Source organism: Psammomys obesus, unplaced genomic scaffold (genome assembly GCF_907164565.1).
Source record: "Psammomys obesus unplaced genomic scaffold, mPsaObe1.curated_primary_1811, whole genome shotgun sequence".
NCBI lineage: Eukaryota > Metazoa > Chordata > Mammalia > Rodentia > Muridae > Psammomys > Psammomys obesus.
Window position 1 is genome coordinate 4,211,690 of NW_026594377.1, and position 15,936 is coordinate 4,227,625.

General features: G+C 42.3%; 1 protein-coding gene across 2 annotated transcripts in view; it reads right to left on the bottom strand.

Annotated features, from left to right (window-relative positions):
- The window catches only part of Marchf1 (membrane associated ring-CH-type finger 1), a 524,397-nt gene that overhangs the window by 6,948 nt on the left and 501,513 nt on the right, over positions 1 to 15,936 (bottom strand). For both annotated transcript variants that reach the window (XM_055618726.1, XM_055618727.1), the window contains one exon: positions 4,403 to 4,550. In XM_055618726.1, the coding sequence (XP_055474701.1) occupies positions 4,403 to 4,550 (148 nt within the window). The remainder of the gene's footprint in view (positions 1 to 4,402; positions 4,551 to 15,936) is intronic.

Consider the following 15,936-nt stretch of genomic DNA (forward strand, 5'->3'; position numbering starts at 1 on the left):
TGAATGAGTTGAGTGCCTGTGAACAGCCACTGTGATGGCCTGAATGACTTGAATGTTGCATATCTCTGGCTGTCCAAGCTTCACATGAAGAGCAGCGGTTTTCTTGGTGCCCATACTCAAATCTTTCTCACTCCTTGTAGAATCCAACTTTTGGATGTCTCTAGAATCTAGGAGGACTGATGTCCACTTAGCTAGCTGCCAGTCATGGTGTTGGCACAGAAGCAGCCCATACAACCGCACCGTGTGCCCCCTGCATCCTTAGCAAATGTAATTCTTTCACAAAAGGGACACCTAAAAGAGATCACCAAAATCAATGAAGAGCATGTGCTCTACATTTGATAAGGAGGTCTTAAGCTGAGCTTTTTACCAAATAACAATGGCTTATAAATTGGACTGTAGTCCCCTGCCCTTTCAGATGCATTTGCTTTTTAGAAATACCTTTTCTCAAAAAATGCATTTCCCTTGGTAGTAGAGCCAGATTTCTGTCCTCTCTGGCATGAGGCTAGGATATCTTTAATATCTCATTTTTCTCTTTTCTTTTTATATCACATTGGAGAAACCAGAAGATTCCAGATGGGTTTGTAGTACAGCTGTGGTTCAGGCAGGTGTTTATTCTCACTGTTAAGCCAACAGTCTCTAGGTCTCTGAAGTGTGGTATTCCTTAACGTTCTCCATATCCTATTATATGATTGGAAACAACTAGAATGTGTCTAAAGCCTTGAAATCACCCAGCAGCAAAAGAACACCCAGAGGCTGCAGGGGGCAGCATGTCTTGAAAAATTACCTCACTAATCAGCTAGAGTGGAGTGGGCTAGTGCTTTGATTACACAGAATTACAAAATATGACTGCATCTGCAATGTAATGTTTTCTCTTCTCTCTGTTCTTTGTTGTGTAAATCAAACAACATAGTGTGTATTTTCCTTAATCTATTGTAGTAATGAAATTAACTCCCCAAATAATACTAACATGTAAAATTCAGTGTAAATAAGCTGTGAATGGTGTGGCCATTTACGTAGACACATTGCAGTTAACCCAATGCTAAGGTCCAATTCATGATGTTTGAAATGATATAAAAATGCCTGCAGGTAGCACAGTTTCTCAAATGAGGAAACTGTTCTTCAGAGAGGTGATTTTTCTCTAGCGTAACTGCCAGTGAAGAAGGCAGAGGTAGTGCCCCAGCCTACCAGCAGTTACTAGGCTAGCACCTGTCATATTAGGGTGAACTGCTCTCTAGAAGTCAGCTACAGCTACAGCTACAGCCACAGCTACAATCATAGTTTCCAAGGATTTAGGTTAGGAAGGTGTATGGAAACACAGTCTCTCTCTCTCTCTCTCTCTCTCTCTCTCTCTCTCTGTGTGTGTGTGTGTGTGTGTGTGTGTGTTGGGCAAGGGAATCTTGAAAGAGTTGTTTTTCATAGAAGGAAAAGCTGAGCAAGGACTTGGCTGAAGATTTTCAGGGAAAGATGGATATTTAATCTAATTGGTGATGCCTAGGTCCTTGGTGCTGCAAAGTCCCAAGAAAGAATTGGGGTCACATATTAACAAGATTGGCTAAGTGGGAGTAGGATTTGTTCCTATTCATGAATTTGCATTTTGTGATAGTTAATGAACATGAGTTGAAGGTGGGGAGAATGGAGAAAGTCTAGGGAAGAGGCTTTGGCTGTTTCATATAAAAACACAGTTTTACATGAATATTTTTAGTGGGGAAGGAGATAACTGGAAAGAGTCCAGGGTTGTATGAGGCAGAATGCATAGGATTTGATCAGTGATTTAAGAGAGAAGAAAGACTGACCAGAGAAATGGATGACCCAGATATTAAGGATGCCTTTTTCCTAGTGCTGATGTTTGATGTAGTGAATGACTGAGTATGAGCTTGGAGTCCCTGGACATCTTTCAGAGATGTTCCTAGAAGGGAGGAAGATGCAATATTTGGAGCATATTATGAACTGGGTCTAAAATTGGGTGGAAGGAAGTTATCAGCATGCAAGCAGCAGTTAAAAGTTCTAAGAATAGCATGATGACCACTGGCGCATGAGCAGAGGGGAGGCAGAAGAAAGGAAGGGGTATGGATTTTGTGGTTTCTGGAGAGATGTGGTGTAAGAAGGAACCATACTGGAGCCATTTTGAGTAAAGCTTACATTTTGAATTGGGGTAAAATAAAGTTTAAGTTCCTAATACCTCCCTGAGTAACTGACATCCAGCTTGGCTGAGAGAGATGTGTATGTGGGTAACTTGTATTCTGGTTGGCAAGTTGAGACAGGAATGCTAGGCAAGTCTCCCCTCCACAGCTGAATAAACCAACCAATGAGAAAAGGATAAATGTACCCCAAAGACATGCTCCTAAGGAAGTCTATTCCTAAATCCTGATCAGTAGAAAAACTTGGCACAGATGTTTATGGTATTCAAGCTTAAGAGCTCTGTAACATTCATGCTAGGATTGGGTGGGCAGGGGTGGGGGGAAACGGGGGCTGTCACAGTTCAGTTCCAGAGTTTGTTCTGTGGCCCTAGTCAATCAGTATCAGACTATATATATATATATATATATATATATATATATATATATATATATATATATATATAGTCTAGGTATAACACTGGTAAAATGAGGGATTCTAGTTCATCACATTCTGGCCACATCAGGAGAATGCCTAGTTATGGAAATGTGTGGTTCTCCAGTTGGGGCTCCACTTAGCCATCTAAGAGTAGAAAGTCTCTGGCCAGGAGTCACCAGATCTGCCCTGCTAACTATGAACACTTTTCTCTTAAGTGGGGTGTTGGGTGATGTGAAATAGGGACCCTGCTTTCCACTTAGGAATAGCTTGGTGTCTGGTACTTGATGTGTGCAATTATTTTTTTAAGGTCCTGCCTGCAGAGGGTGAGAATTTATGAACTCTAGATTTAGTAGGACACTTTAAAAGCAAGAAACACTGAGAGAAATCATCATGTGGCAAAGGCGAACTGGATGTAATTGGTTCCACTTACAAATGAGTTAATGCTGCATAAATCAGTTCTAAAAAATTCCATCCTACATTTTTTTTTTTTTTAAGTATTTAGACTTGGTATAGGCTGTTTTTATGTTTTTGTTTTTATAAAAGAACGCTAGGATCTGCCTTAAACAACCGTGTGCAGCAGGAGCCTTGCAGGCCAGGAACCTTCAAAGTCCTTCCCATTCCAGAGAGCACAGAGTATTCACACACACACACACACACACACACACACACACACACACACACACACTGTGTGCACTGCTGCCCCCAAGTGGACAGACCTGGGAAAGCGTTAAACATTAAGATAATATTTTGGACTATCTTTCTTTGTAGCCTGCACACCACCCTTCACAAATGGGGCATAGCTAAAAGTTTCAACTACAGTGCTTCGCCACTGTATAAAATTACCCAGCACAAGGCATCCAGGACACATTCTCTACTGCAGTATTACCTTGTACCTTCAAAGAAGCAGCAGGCAGGGTAAATTAAAGAAAACCCGAACTTTCCACTTTTTCTTTCTTTCCTTCCTTCCTTCTTTCCTTCTTTTTTCTTTCCTTCTTTCCTTCCTTCCTTCCTTCCTTCCTTCCTTCCTTCCTTCCTTCCTTCCTTCCTTCCTTCCTTCCTTCTTTCCTTCTTTTTTTCTTTCCTTCTTTCCTTCCTTCCTTCTTCCTTTCTTTTCTTCTTTTTTTCCTTCCCTCCCTCCCTCCCTCCCTCCCTCCCTCCCTCCCTCCCTCCCTTCCTTCCTCCCTTCCTTCCTTCCTTTTTCCTTTCTTTTCTTCTTTTTTTCCTTCCCTTCCTTCTTTCCTTCCTTCCCTCCCTCCCCTGCTTCCTTTCCTCCCGCTCCTCCTGCTCCTCCTCCTGCTCCTCCTCCTGCTCCTCCTGCTCCTCCTCCTCCTCCTCCTCCTCCTCCTCCTCCTCCTCCTCCTCCTCCTCCTTCTCTGAGACAAAGTTTCTCTGTGTGGCCCTGGTGGTCCTGAAAATTACTCTGTAGCCAGGCTGTCCATAATGAAACAATCTGCCTGCTTTTGTCCCCTAAAGGAATTAAAGGCATGTGCCACCAGGGCCTGGCAATGCTCCACTTTGCTAACAGGGTGTGTTTTTGTGTCAGGCAGAACTTAGTCTTCAGTGAACTTCTGGGAGTGTGAAGTGGTTGGCGATACCCATGTATCTCTCATGGCTAAGTGGCACTTGGACCTATGACATCTCAAGTCCTAACTTGGGATCCCAAGTGATACGTGCTTTGTAGGCAGAGTTGCTCAAGGAGATAACTGGAGAACACTTGGCTGCAAGTGTTAGCACTTGCTCAGGTGTCCCACCTGGAAACCCAGTGGAAATGGAAACTTCAGAATCAGCTCCTGTGCATCCCTGGGTACTACCATGAGGACGCAGGGAAGGAGGAGGAGGAGGTCCTTACCATTGTCGTTACCTTGCTTGATTTCTTCTGCTGTCCGATCTATCAACACGTACAAAGACCACACCACACAGGTGACAGCGATGACATGGAATGTGACAGAGCAGAAGATCTTCCTCCTTTCACTTGTGGTCATCTGGAGTTTTTCCCACTGCAAACAGAAACAAATCACTCAGCACCAAGTTTACAACCAGAAGGTTCTGCTTGCCTTCATGCTCAGATAGGATTTTGCAGTGTAAGCATCCTGCTGTCAGTTTTACACGATACAGCTAAGTTCAAGTAAGATTCTGCATTCAGAGAGATGTGAAACCACTACTGAATACTTTTAAATATAACTTAATTTGTAAGAAATAGTTCCCTAGTCTCCAAATGGATTAAACCAGTTTGTATCTCATTCTGCAATAGAAACGAGGTACATTTACAATATTGTGTGATTTTTGACTGGTGTGGTGATGAGTAGGTTGGCGAAAGTGAGACATGGTAGTGTGTGGTTGTAATTCCTGTGCTGGGAGGTAGAAACAGAAAGACTCTGGGGTTCCACGGCCAGGCCAAGTACTGGAAATGGTGAGTTCCAGGTTCAGTGAGAAACACTGTCACAAAACAATAAAAACCAAAAACCACTGCAGTAGAGAGTGGTAGAAGAAAACACCAAATGTTGACCATGGGCTTTCACACATGCACACACACAATAATAAAATGTTACCATTTTTAAAGAAAACATTTCCTTTCAGGCTTCAGCCCATGACTTTGCTGTGGTACCAGGTTCTAGTAGCGACCGGCAGCCCTCATGACATGGCTCACCATATAACGGGGCAGCGCTGCGTGGCCAACAGGACACTTGAACGTGGATTTTAATGGTGCACCCTGAACCACTAGGGGAATTAACGTTCTCTGTTTACAGCTGTCCTTGAGAGATAACTTTTAACATCCGAAAAATGAAAAGAGATCTGCTGAGGGTCTCTTCATGGCGCCCTTGACTCTGCTGCATGAAAGCTGCAAATGCTCCAACAATCACATGTCACCTAGCTTCCCTCCTCACAAGGCTGGTGGCTGCCCCCTCCGTCAGTGAAAGAATCTTCTGATGTAAAGTGTGTATGTAAAGTACATATGAGGGCTTGCTTATCCTACCTTAAAAACAGAGATTCTGAACTTTTGATGTCCTTGCAGCCACAAGGTGTCCTTTTCATGCTGAGAATATTTATTTATTTTTGCCTCTTGAGTTTCCACATGAAAATCAAGAGAGGAATTTGTGAAGCAGTGTGCAAAGCCAATTCTTTATATTATTATGCCTTTGCTTAAGCAAGACTCTGGAAACATTGGAAGAGCCCTTCCCTTCCCCGGCCTACCGACATGCAGGGTTCCCTGTACAACTCAATTAAAAGCAGGAAGGACAGGTTACATGACACAAAGTCCAGGGTCTGCCACCAGCTGGTGACCTTTCCTTGTCTGGGCCCTGCTTGTCCCATGCTCAGAAGAAAGTGTGTGGTAGCAGTCAGGGCACAGGTACAGGCTGGGTGCTGGGGGCCAGCGATATAGGCTGGTGGGAGGGGTGGGGATAGAGGAAGTGGGGCAGGGGTCCAGGCTGGGTGGACAGTGGCCATTCTTCACTTGGCCTGCCATAAACAGGCAGTGATAGCAGAAGTGTCTGTGATCCTCGATGAAGGCTGACTTTCCAACCTCCTTGGTCAAGATAGACCTTGCCAGCACTGGCCAAGACAACCTTTGCTAGCATTCTCAGTGGCTAGCTACCTGGGCATCAAGATTTTGCCTCACGGATACAGAGATTGCTCCTTTGGTTGTTGCCATGTTTTTTTCCTCTTTGCTGTCTTGCTGTCATAATCACTATGACCAGAAAGAATGCCCACAACTGTCCTGCAACCTCAAGGAAGCAAGGGGACCTTAGCTCAGTTAGCACCAGCTAGCCTTGTGGGATCTGTACACACAAAGCAGAGAAAGCTTCATTGCCATCATTTCCCAGGTCATGTGATAATTCCTAGCTTTCTCAGAGTATGAGGGATAAGAACTTGGAATTCAGCTTGTAGAAAAGTACGATAAAAGCTGGCTGCATTCTAAAGGTGTTATGGAAGAACTCTTTATCCCTCCTATCTGATTGGCCAGCCATCATGGAGCTTTCCTTCTAGGGCTTTATAAGAGTCAGCTAACAAGTTATGCTACTCTTGTGCTTGGCTTGTGTCATGAAATCATCTTATGTGTTAACCCAAGTATAATAGTGCAGGAGAGAGTATTATTAACAGAGCTGCAGATAAGCAGACCCCACACACAGACACTAGTACGAACCGATCATATGGGATTGAGAATATCCACATGCTGGCTTTTAGCAAAACTATATATCATTTCTGAGAAAGACTATTTTATGATCTTGTTCTGGCTTTGATTTTTCTATGAAGTTAATTGGAATAATTTATATAAATCAGAGAACATTACCATTTGCCAATAGCATTTTCTAATTTAGTACATATTTCTCAAATTACCCCCATATCACCCCTCCAAATTCAAGATCATGCGGAAAGTCAATTATTCATGTGCAGAATCTTCTGGATCTTAGTGCAGGAGATTAACATTTGTAAACTCTCACCCCTCTCTCTCTCTTTCTGTCTTTCTTCCTCCTCTCTCTCCACCCTCAATCAGAAAACTAGGTTTAAAGAAACGCACAAGAACTGAGGTATTTGTGGCGGGAGGGGCGGCTTGGTGCCCCTGGCCTGGCAGAAGGCGGGTCTCAGTTTTTTGGCACCTGCATGAACTTGTTCACAGGCACCTGTAACTCCAGCTCAAGGTGGTGTAACACTTTCTGGCTCATAGATATGTGTAAATACAAATGAATAAATCTCTTTGAGACTTATATCTAAAAAGAAATTTTAAGAAATGGAATCTAAAATACAAACAAACAATATGTATATCGAGAATGGATAGGGAAGAATCAAATTATTTGTAAAGACGCTGTGTCAAACAGTAGGAGCCCAGAGGCTGTCACTAACTGGTGACATTAGAAGTGACATTTTAAGGAGAAAATCTAACAGTGTCATTCCTTTTTTACTTTATAAATCCTCACAGAACCATTCAGAAATTCACCAGCACACAGTGTAGATGCCTGGCCACAGTGACCCCTACTGCTTGAAGACATTATTGCATGTGATACTGATACTATGAACACACGATCCCAAACAACACAACAAAACCAAGGCAATTATCAATTATCACGTCTGCTCAAGTTAGTGTAAAACAAACAAACAAACAAAAATCCTTTTCAACAACAACAGATCATCTGAAGGTATCTCCATCCCTGATCTCAAGCTGTATTACAGAGCAATAGTAATAAAAACTGCATGGTTTTGGCATAGAAACAGAAAGGAGGATCAATAGAACTAAATAGAAGATGCAGAAATAAATCCAAACACCTGTGGGTACTTGATTTCTGACAAAGAAGCCAAAATCATTCAATGGAAAAAAAAGACAGCATTTTCAGCAAATGGTGCTTGTCTAACTGGATGTCTACATGCAGAAAAATGAAAATAGATCCATATTTATCAGCCTGCACAAAACTAAAGTCCAAGTGGATAAAAGAGCTCAACATAAAACCAGACACACTAAAATGGTTAGAAGAAAAAGTGGGGAAAAGCCATGACCTCATTGGCACAGGAGACAACTTACTGAACAGAACACCAACAGCACAGGCTCTAAGAGCAACAATCAATTAATGGGACCTCATGAAACTGAAAAGCTTCTGTAAAGCAAAGGAAACTGTCGTCAGAACAAAATGACAGCCTACAGACTGGGAAAGAATCTTCATCAACCCTATATCTGACAGAGGGCTAATATCCAGACTATATAAAGAACTAAAGAAGTTAAATAGCAACAATTCAAGCAATCCAATTAAAAATGGGGTACAGAGCTAAACAAAGAATTCTCTATACAGGAATATAGATTGGCAGAGAAACACTTAAAGAAATGCTCAACATCCTTAGTCATCAGGGAAATGCAAATCAAAACGACCCTGAGATTTCACCTTACACCCATCAGAATGGCTAAGATCAAAAACTCAAGTGACAACACATGCTGGAGAGGTTGTGGAGAAAGGGGACCCTCCTCCATTACTGGTGGGAATGTAAGCTTGTACAACCACTTTGGAAATCAATCTGGTGCTTTCTCAGACAATTAAGAATAGTGCTTCCTCAAGACCCATATATACCACTCCTAGGCATATATCCAAATTATACTCAAGTACACAACAAGGACATTTGCTCAATCATGTTCATAGCAGCTTTATTCATAATAGCCAGAACCTGGAAACAACCCAAATGTCCCTCAACGGAGGAATGGATACAGAAATTGTATTACATTTACACAATAGAATACTACTCAACAATTAAAAACAAGGAAATCATGAAATTTGCAGGCAAATGGTGGGAACTAGAAAAGATCATCCTGAGTGAGGTATCCCAGAAGCAGAAAGACACACACGGTATTTATTTACTCACTTATAAGTGGATAATAGACCTATAAGATAGGATAAACATACTAAAATCTATACACCTAAAGAAGCTAAACAGGAAGGAGGAGCCGGGTAAGATGATCAGTCCTCACTTAGAAAGACAAATGGGATGGGCATTGGAAGTAGGAGAAAACAAGTAACAGGACAGGTGCCTACCACAGAGGACCTTTGAAAGACTCTACCTAGCAGTGTATCAAAGCAAATGCTAAGACTCATAACCAAACCTTGGGCAGAGTGCAGGGAATCATACTAAAGAAGGGAAAGTTAGTAATACCTGCAGAGGACAGGAGCTCCACAAAGACTAAATATATCTGGGCACAGGGTTTTTCTTTGCAGTGGATTCTCCAAACAAGGACCATGCATGGACATAACCTAGAACCCTTCCTTGGATGGAGCCCATGGCAGCTCAGTATCCAAGTGGGTACCCTAGTAAGGGGAACAGGGACTATCTGACATGAACTCAGTGGTGGGCTCTTTGACCTCCCCAACCCCAAAGGAGGAGCAGCCTTGCTAGGCCACAGAGGAGGACATTTCAGCCAGTCCTGAAGAGACCTGATAAGCTAAGGTCAGATGGAAGGGGAGGAGGACCTCCCCTATCTGTGGAGTTAGAGAGGGGCAGAGAGGAGATGAGGGAGGGAGGATGGGATTGGGATGGAATGAGGGAGGGGGCTATGGCTGGGATACAAAGTAAATAAACTGTAATTAATATAAAAATAAAAATATAATTAAAAAACTTCAACAAAGTCTGCAAGCTTTTATAATGACAAGTGAAGGAAGTAAGGGTGCAAGTCTCATTTTAACAAGTCATAAACGTGCTGTAACTTAATATTTGCATTGTTGAAATTGAGTCAGTGGCAAGCTTGGTTCATAAATATCGAGTGGAAACAAAGTGAAACACTAAGAAAGTTTACACTGCATTTGTCTCTCTTTTGCTCACATTTCCAGAAGTGCCTTGTGACAATGAGGGCATTTCCTGCAAAGGTTCTTCCAGTGCTCAGAGCATTCCCCCGTCATCAGCACCAGGGCGCCTGCTAGACCTGCACATCACCCAGCCCCATAGTTAGATATTTTAGACAAGGTATTGGCATGTAGCCCAGGCTGACCTTGAACTAACAATTCTCCTGCCTCAGTCTCTGCAGTCTTGGTTTCACAAGAAGCTGCCCTCATCATGCCTGGATTCCTTCCCACAGCTCTTCGGTTCTCCCATTTTTCTATCTGCCTGTCACTAGTCAATTTCTCCTTTATATTCTGAAAACACATCAGACAAGGTTGGCCAAACCAAACTTCACAAAGTGTTAGCATTCTTTCTACATCTGGGTTTAGACTTTCCTTTCAAGCTCTGCATACCCTGGTCTTTATAACTTGTTTTTATCACCTTTGGCATTTACCCTCTTGCTGAGAAACCCAAACAGTGAAGCAGAATCTTATTGAGCGGAATCTTATTCCTCTTTTTCTCAGTCCCTCCCTTCTTTCCTTCCCAATTTTCCTATATATCTCCCTGATTTCTAACACAACCCAGAGTATTTAGGGAATCTACAGTCTGATAGCATAAACGATGCCTCTCAGTGGCATCAGCCCCCCGTGCTCCTTAGTAGTATTGTGTTTCTGTACAGCCAGGACCAGGAGTTTTTAGCCATCTGTTCGGACGACTGCTGTCATTTCATATGCATAAACAGAGAGCTGCACTTTAACTTTTTGAAAATTTTGGGGTCTTCTTGTGTTATTATCATGGGCTTTGTCACACACACCAGGCCTGAAATGCATTGCATGTTTCAGACACCTTAGCGCAGTACGTTATGTGAGAATTTATGCACACTGTTTGAAGGCTCTGTGCTATGACACATTGGAGCAGTTTCTTGAGGCTCCATTCTAGAGAAGTAGTTCTGAAGAGTGTTCCCCAGAACCAGCCTGGGAGCTGAGGAACGTGGCCATAGTCCAGTGTTTGGAGCCCCACCTCACACTTACTGAATTAGAAATTCTGGCAACAGCATTGCTGTAGTCTGTGATTTTCAATTACTGAGTGAGAGAGTGAGAGAGTGAGTGAGAGAGTGAGTGAGTGAGTGAGAGAGTGCGCACACATGACACAGGATGGAGGTCACAGGACGAGTCTATCCTTAGATCTCAGATGTTCTCAAAATCAAATGCAGGTGTGATTTGGGTTTTAGCAAGCCATCCAGTTTCTCTGACACTCTGAAATTTGAGCCCCTCCTACCTAAGGTGGGACCCTTGTAGAGTAATGGCGTGGCCTTGATGGGGCATAGGAACAGCACTTGGCACTCCCTGTCACAACCTAGCTCAGTAGCAAAGGGAAGGTGACTGAGTCAGCAGGACAATCCAGCCGTCTGTCTAACGCAAATACATCATGCTTGAGTAAAAGAAAATCACAGAACCAGAAAATTTGTTTAAAATAAAATGCTTGGCCATCAGTTCATTAATCACTGAAACAAGCAGCTTCCTTTTAATTTTAGTTTTACTTTCCAAATTAACATTGAAGTGACAGGAAAACTTATTAAAACAGTATTGTGCCAGTTAACAGTTTTAAGTACTTTGGGAGGGAACCAAAACTCAGCACCTGAGCATTTACAAAGACTAACCCTTGAGATGAAGGTTTACAGCTATACATGTAGCCAATCATTTCAGAATAGGAGACGAGAAAGTTAATCTTTTCAGATCTTCAGTGGAATTGCTGAAAGCTTGATGGTCACCAGGAAGCAGGAAGCCAGCTGGAGACACAGCAGCTGGTTAAAGTCACTGAGTGGCAGAAGTAGTTATTGTTACAGGTACATCAGAAAGTATACTTGAAACTGTCCTTTAGCAGAACTATACTTAACTATCCATTTTGTCACTGATGACTAAACACTGAGATGTTTTATCTGCGAATGCTGATAATTGTTTGACACCTCCGTACATGGCCTGTAGTGAAGGGATAGTTTGTACATCCAGTTCCTCTGTTTCTCTTAATAAGATGGACAAGAGGAAAAGAATTTGTACAACAGCATTACAAGGAAGAGATTTTAAGTGGAAACAGGAAGAGATGGACCACATATTCAGAGGGGGCTTTTGAAGGATCCAATGAAAAGAGAAATAGTCGTTGCCATTTGAAGAGTTTGTCCATGGGTTGGTTTAGGATGCAGTTATTGCTATGTTGTTGAGGTTAGCTGACTTGCTAAAAATGACTGCTAAACTTTATTATAAAGGAGAAGAACGGCTGAGAATCTGAAATCAATAGTCTTAAGTTGCTATTGCTCAAACTGAAACTCTTTTTGCCTTTTGAACTCCTGAGTAACAGGCATTCTGTGAACAAAGCAAAGGATAGCACACAGACACACAACACAACACACACACACACACACACACACACACACACACACCCTCCTGAATTTGTCATGCTGATCTGTAGTGCAGTCTTATGACCCAAGGGATGCTTATGGAGATGGAAGTCTCTGGGGTCAGATTCTAGCTCTGCCAAGGGCTAGAATCTGGGTTATGACTCACCTGGGTTATTTTCATTCTCTGTCCCTTCGTTCCCTCTTGCCTAAAGTGCTGACAGGAATAGCCTGCTTTACTTGGCACATAAAGTTGCTAAGTATGTCACAAATGTAAGTGCCGAACAGTACCAGTAAGTTAAAAAGGATCCGGTGAGCACTGTGAGTGTCTATCAGTTATAAATACACACAGTGCTATCTCTAGCCCCACATCCGAGTGCTCCTTGCTTGCTACCATCTCTGAGAGATGTGGATGAGAGCTGATCATGCAGAATTAAGTCATCAACACCATCTATTTCTCGACAAGGAATAGATTTTCTTGAATGTCAAACCTCAAAACAAATTAATAAGATTTATTTTTGTTGACTATAGGGACAAAGATGCTGCTTTGCATACAGTAAGTGGTGTCATCTACAAGATTATATAGTGATGCCTTTTTCTTCTTCTTCTTCTTCTTCTTCTTCTTCTTCTTCTTCTTCTTCTTCAGGAGTGAATGTAATTTGTTACAGATTATCCTGAATGTCCTAGTTTATGTTTTCTTTTAATGAAAGATTAAGGGACTCAAACATGCCAAGGCTGGAGATAAAGCTCAATAGTAGAGTGCTTCTCCAGCATGTTTGGGGCACGGAGTTCAAGTCCGTATACAAACATACATCCCAAGCACTGATGTGATGCTTGTGGCAAGGTTATGTGAAATGTAGAACTTGGGCAGTGGGGTGGTGGAAACGTCACGTGGAAGCTATATTGACAACTACCTTAGCAATGGCACAGCTCACAGAGCTTCCTTCGGGTGGATAAGTACAAGAAAATGCTCTTCTTCTCAGAAGATGGTTAACTTGGATCTTTATAGAATCCGCTTTATCTTAATATTTAAAGCCCTGAGAGAGGACACTAAGAAGCGCTTGTCTTATTGCACTGAGGCCTGCCATCTCATCAATGATGTGACATTCCTGCACTTGGGACAAAGAAATAGGAAGCAAAAGCAGTCAAATGCAATTTGTCACAAAACCCCAGGGGTCGCTAGAACACCAATAGTTAAAGCAAGAACAATGAGCAGGTGCTGAATGAATAGGATGGATGACTTTGTTTACAGCGTGAGAGTCTGGACCACAAAGTACAACACAGTGGAGCTGTTAGTCACATGGTGTGCTCTGATGGTGCAGAGAGGAGTTCCAACGTGCATAGGAGAAACCATCTAAAAGCAAGGATAACGGCAGTCTCAGACCAAACGATACTGAGCGAGAAGAGGGAGCAGAGAAAGGACTAGGAGCAGGAGGCCTGCAGTTGTGAGTGAGCACAAGTCAGTCACCTTGGAGAGCCACTGGGGCCAATCTGATAAAGATTCCAGAATCTGGGGTGACCACTGGGGCCAATCTGGGGTGAGACAGACACTGTCAAAGAGCTTTATGTAACCTGGGGCACATGACTCACCCTCTTCGTAGCTCAGCTCCTCTGATAAAATTGGAGAAAAGTGCCACCTACATTTTTTGTAGGTGGGGGCTCAAACCAGCACCCCACTCATGCTGGGCATGCACTCTGCTACTGAGCTATATCCACAGCCCTGCGATGCTATCTCCTGTATGGATGAGGCTGAGTCATGGACTACATACAAATAGCATGCAGGAAGTCAGTACATAAACCAGGGAATCCAGCTGGCTTGGGAAATAAAGCCATTACATCCATCGTAGGCTTAGAAGTTATTTCATGATAGCAAACTTGATTTGCCTGGGTCCCCACTGTCTCCTTCATGTATAGCTACCCCACTCCACTCATTTGCATAAACTGCTCCCTATCTGTGGACAACTGAATTTGTGAATCTTCAAGTGACTGAAGAGCCTACTGACATTAGGCAAAGTTTGTCAGGAGTTCAGAAGTGTTCAAACATTCAGTCTATTGCATGAAATGGCAGAAGAGTTGTATATCACCGCTGCATACCCGTTTGTATACTCTAAGTCATCCCTAGATGATTTAGTACCCAAAAAGATACAAGACTGTAGTGTCTCGGAAGCAATGGCAAGAAAAAAGGTGGAAACATAATCAAAGTACAGGCACACTTTTCCTCTCATTAATTTAAACCCGCAATTGATGGGATCTGCAGATAACAGAACCTGAGCACCTAAGGAACAATTCTTCTGCATTGCCAACTTTATCTAAAATTTCCTCTCTAAAATATATAAACCTACAGTATATATACATTCTTCTGTAAATGTGCACAAGTCTGATGCTGGATTATCAAGATGTCTTTTCTTAGGCCCTTTTGCCTCATCGCTCCATTGTATTCTGCCAACCATTGTTTTCATGAAGAGCGTTTTGATGTTTTTGAGCAGGGTCTTTATAATGTGTGGAAGGGAAAGACCCAGCAAAATTGTCCACTAGAGGGCACAATGCCACCATGAACATGATTTTCAAGGAGAGAGCGAGAGAGACTGTTCTTCATTAATCTATCTTAAAGTGGCAATAATATATGCTATTTAGACACATCTGTATGAATCTGTTAGGTAAGCAGTTAAAATGGAAAATTTCTAGGCTGCATCATGGATTCATGATGGGCTAGGAATTTGGGCTAGGAACCTAGGAATCTTCATTATCAGTGTGAGTTGCAAATGATTTTCATGTAGGGTAACAGATAAAATTATTTCCTGAAGACAAGTGTTTAGGGAAATATTTTAAAAAGGTAATGGAATACATAATAAAACTTTTGTGTTAATGATCCTCTTTCTTCCTCCTTTTTCCTGTTTTCCTAAATCCACCTATATCTAAGTTGCCATCATCATGTTAAAAACGCAAGTTTGTTAAGGATCAAATAGAGAGATTAAACAAACTGTTTTTTTTTAATGTTATGATTATTATTTTTTTAATGTTATGCTGCTTTCTCCCAGAGGTTCTGGGGAGAAATATTAAATCATGTACTCTGGAAGAGAAGTCATTGGTGCTGCTTCAGGCATGTTGATGCACAGTAAATCCATGGTGCTGTGTTCATGGGGGTACTTAATTATGCACAGCAGATTTGTAGGGCACGCAGGAGAAATTGGATTGCACCTTTAACACGGCACAGCTTCTCTTTCCTATAAACCTAAGGACCTTTGGAATTGACACAACGATGTGTCAGCTGAGCACATTCCCCCTGGTAGCCCATCTCTCATGCTGATTTCTGCCCTGTGTGTCTTTTTTGTTCCTCTTCAGTGATTATCCTGTAGTGTGGGGGCTACTCAAGCCAGGTTGCTCTGTGATCACTCAGTGGTCATAACCTTGAATGTAGGAGAGAGTTTCCATTTACCAAGCAGACTCACAGAGATTGGGAGGATTAGAAGAGAGATGGTTTCTTGGGACAGTCTTATTATAGTTCATTGGCTGGCCTGAAACTGAATGTGGCCAATCTGGCCTCAAACTTGATATAATCCTCCTGCTTCTACTTTCCAAATACTAAGATTGTAGGTGTGTACCTCCAGGCCTGGTGAGGTGAGAAAGATATTATCTATCTAATCTAATCTATCTATCTATCTATCTATCTATCTATCTATCTATCTATCTATCTATCTATC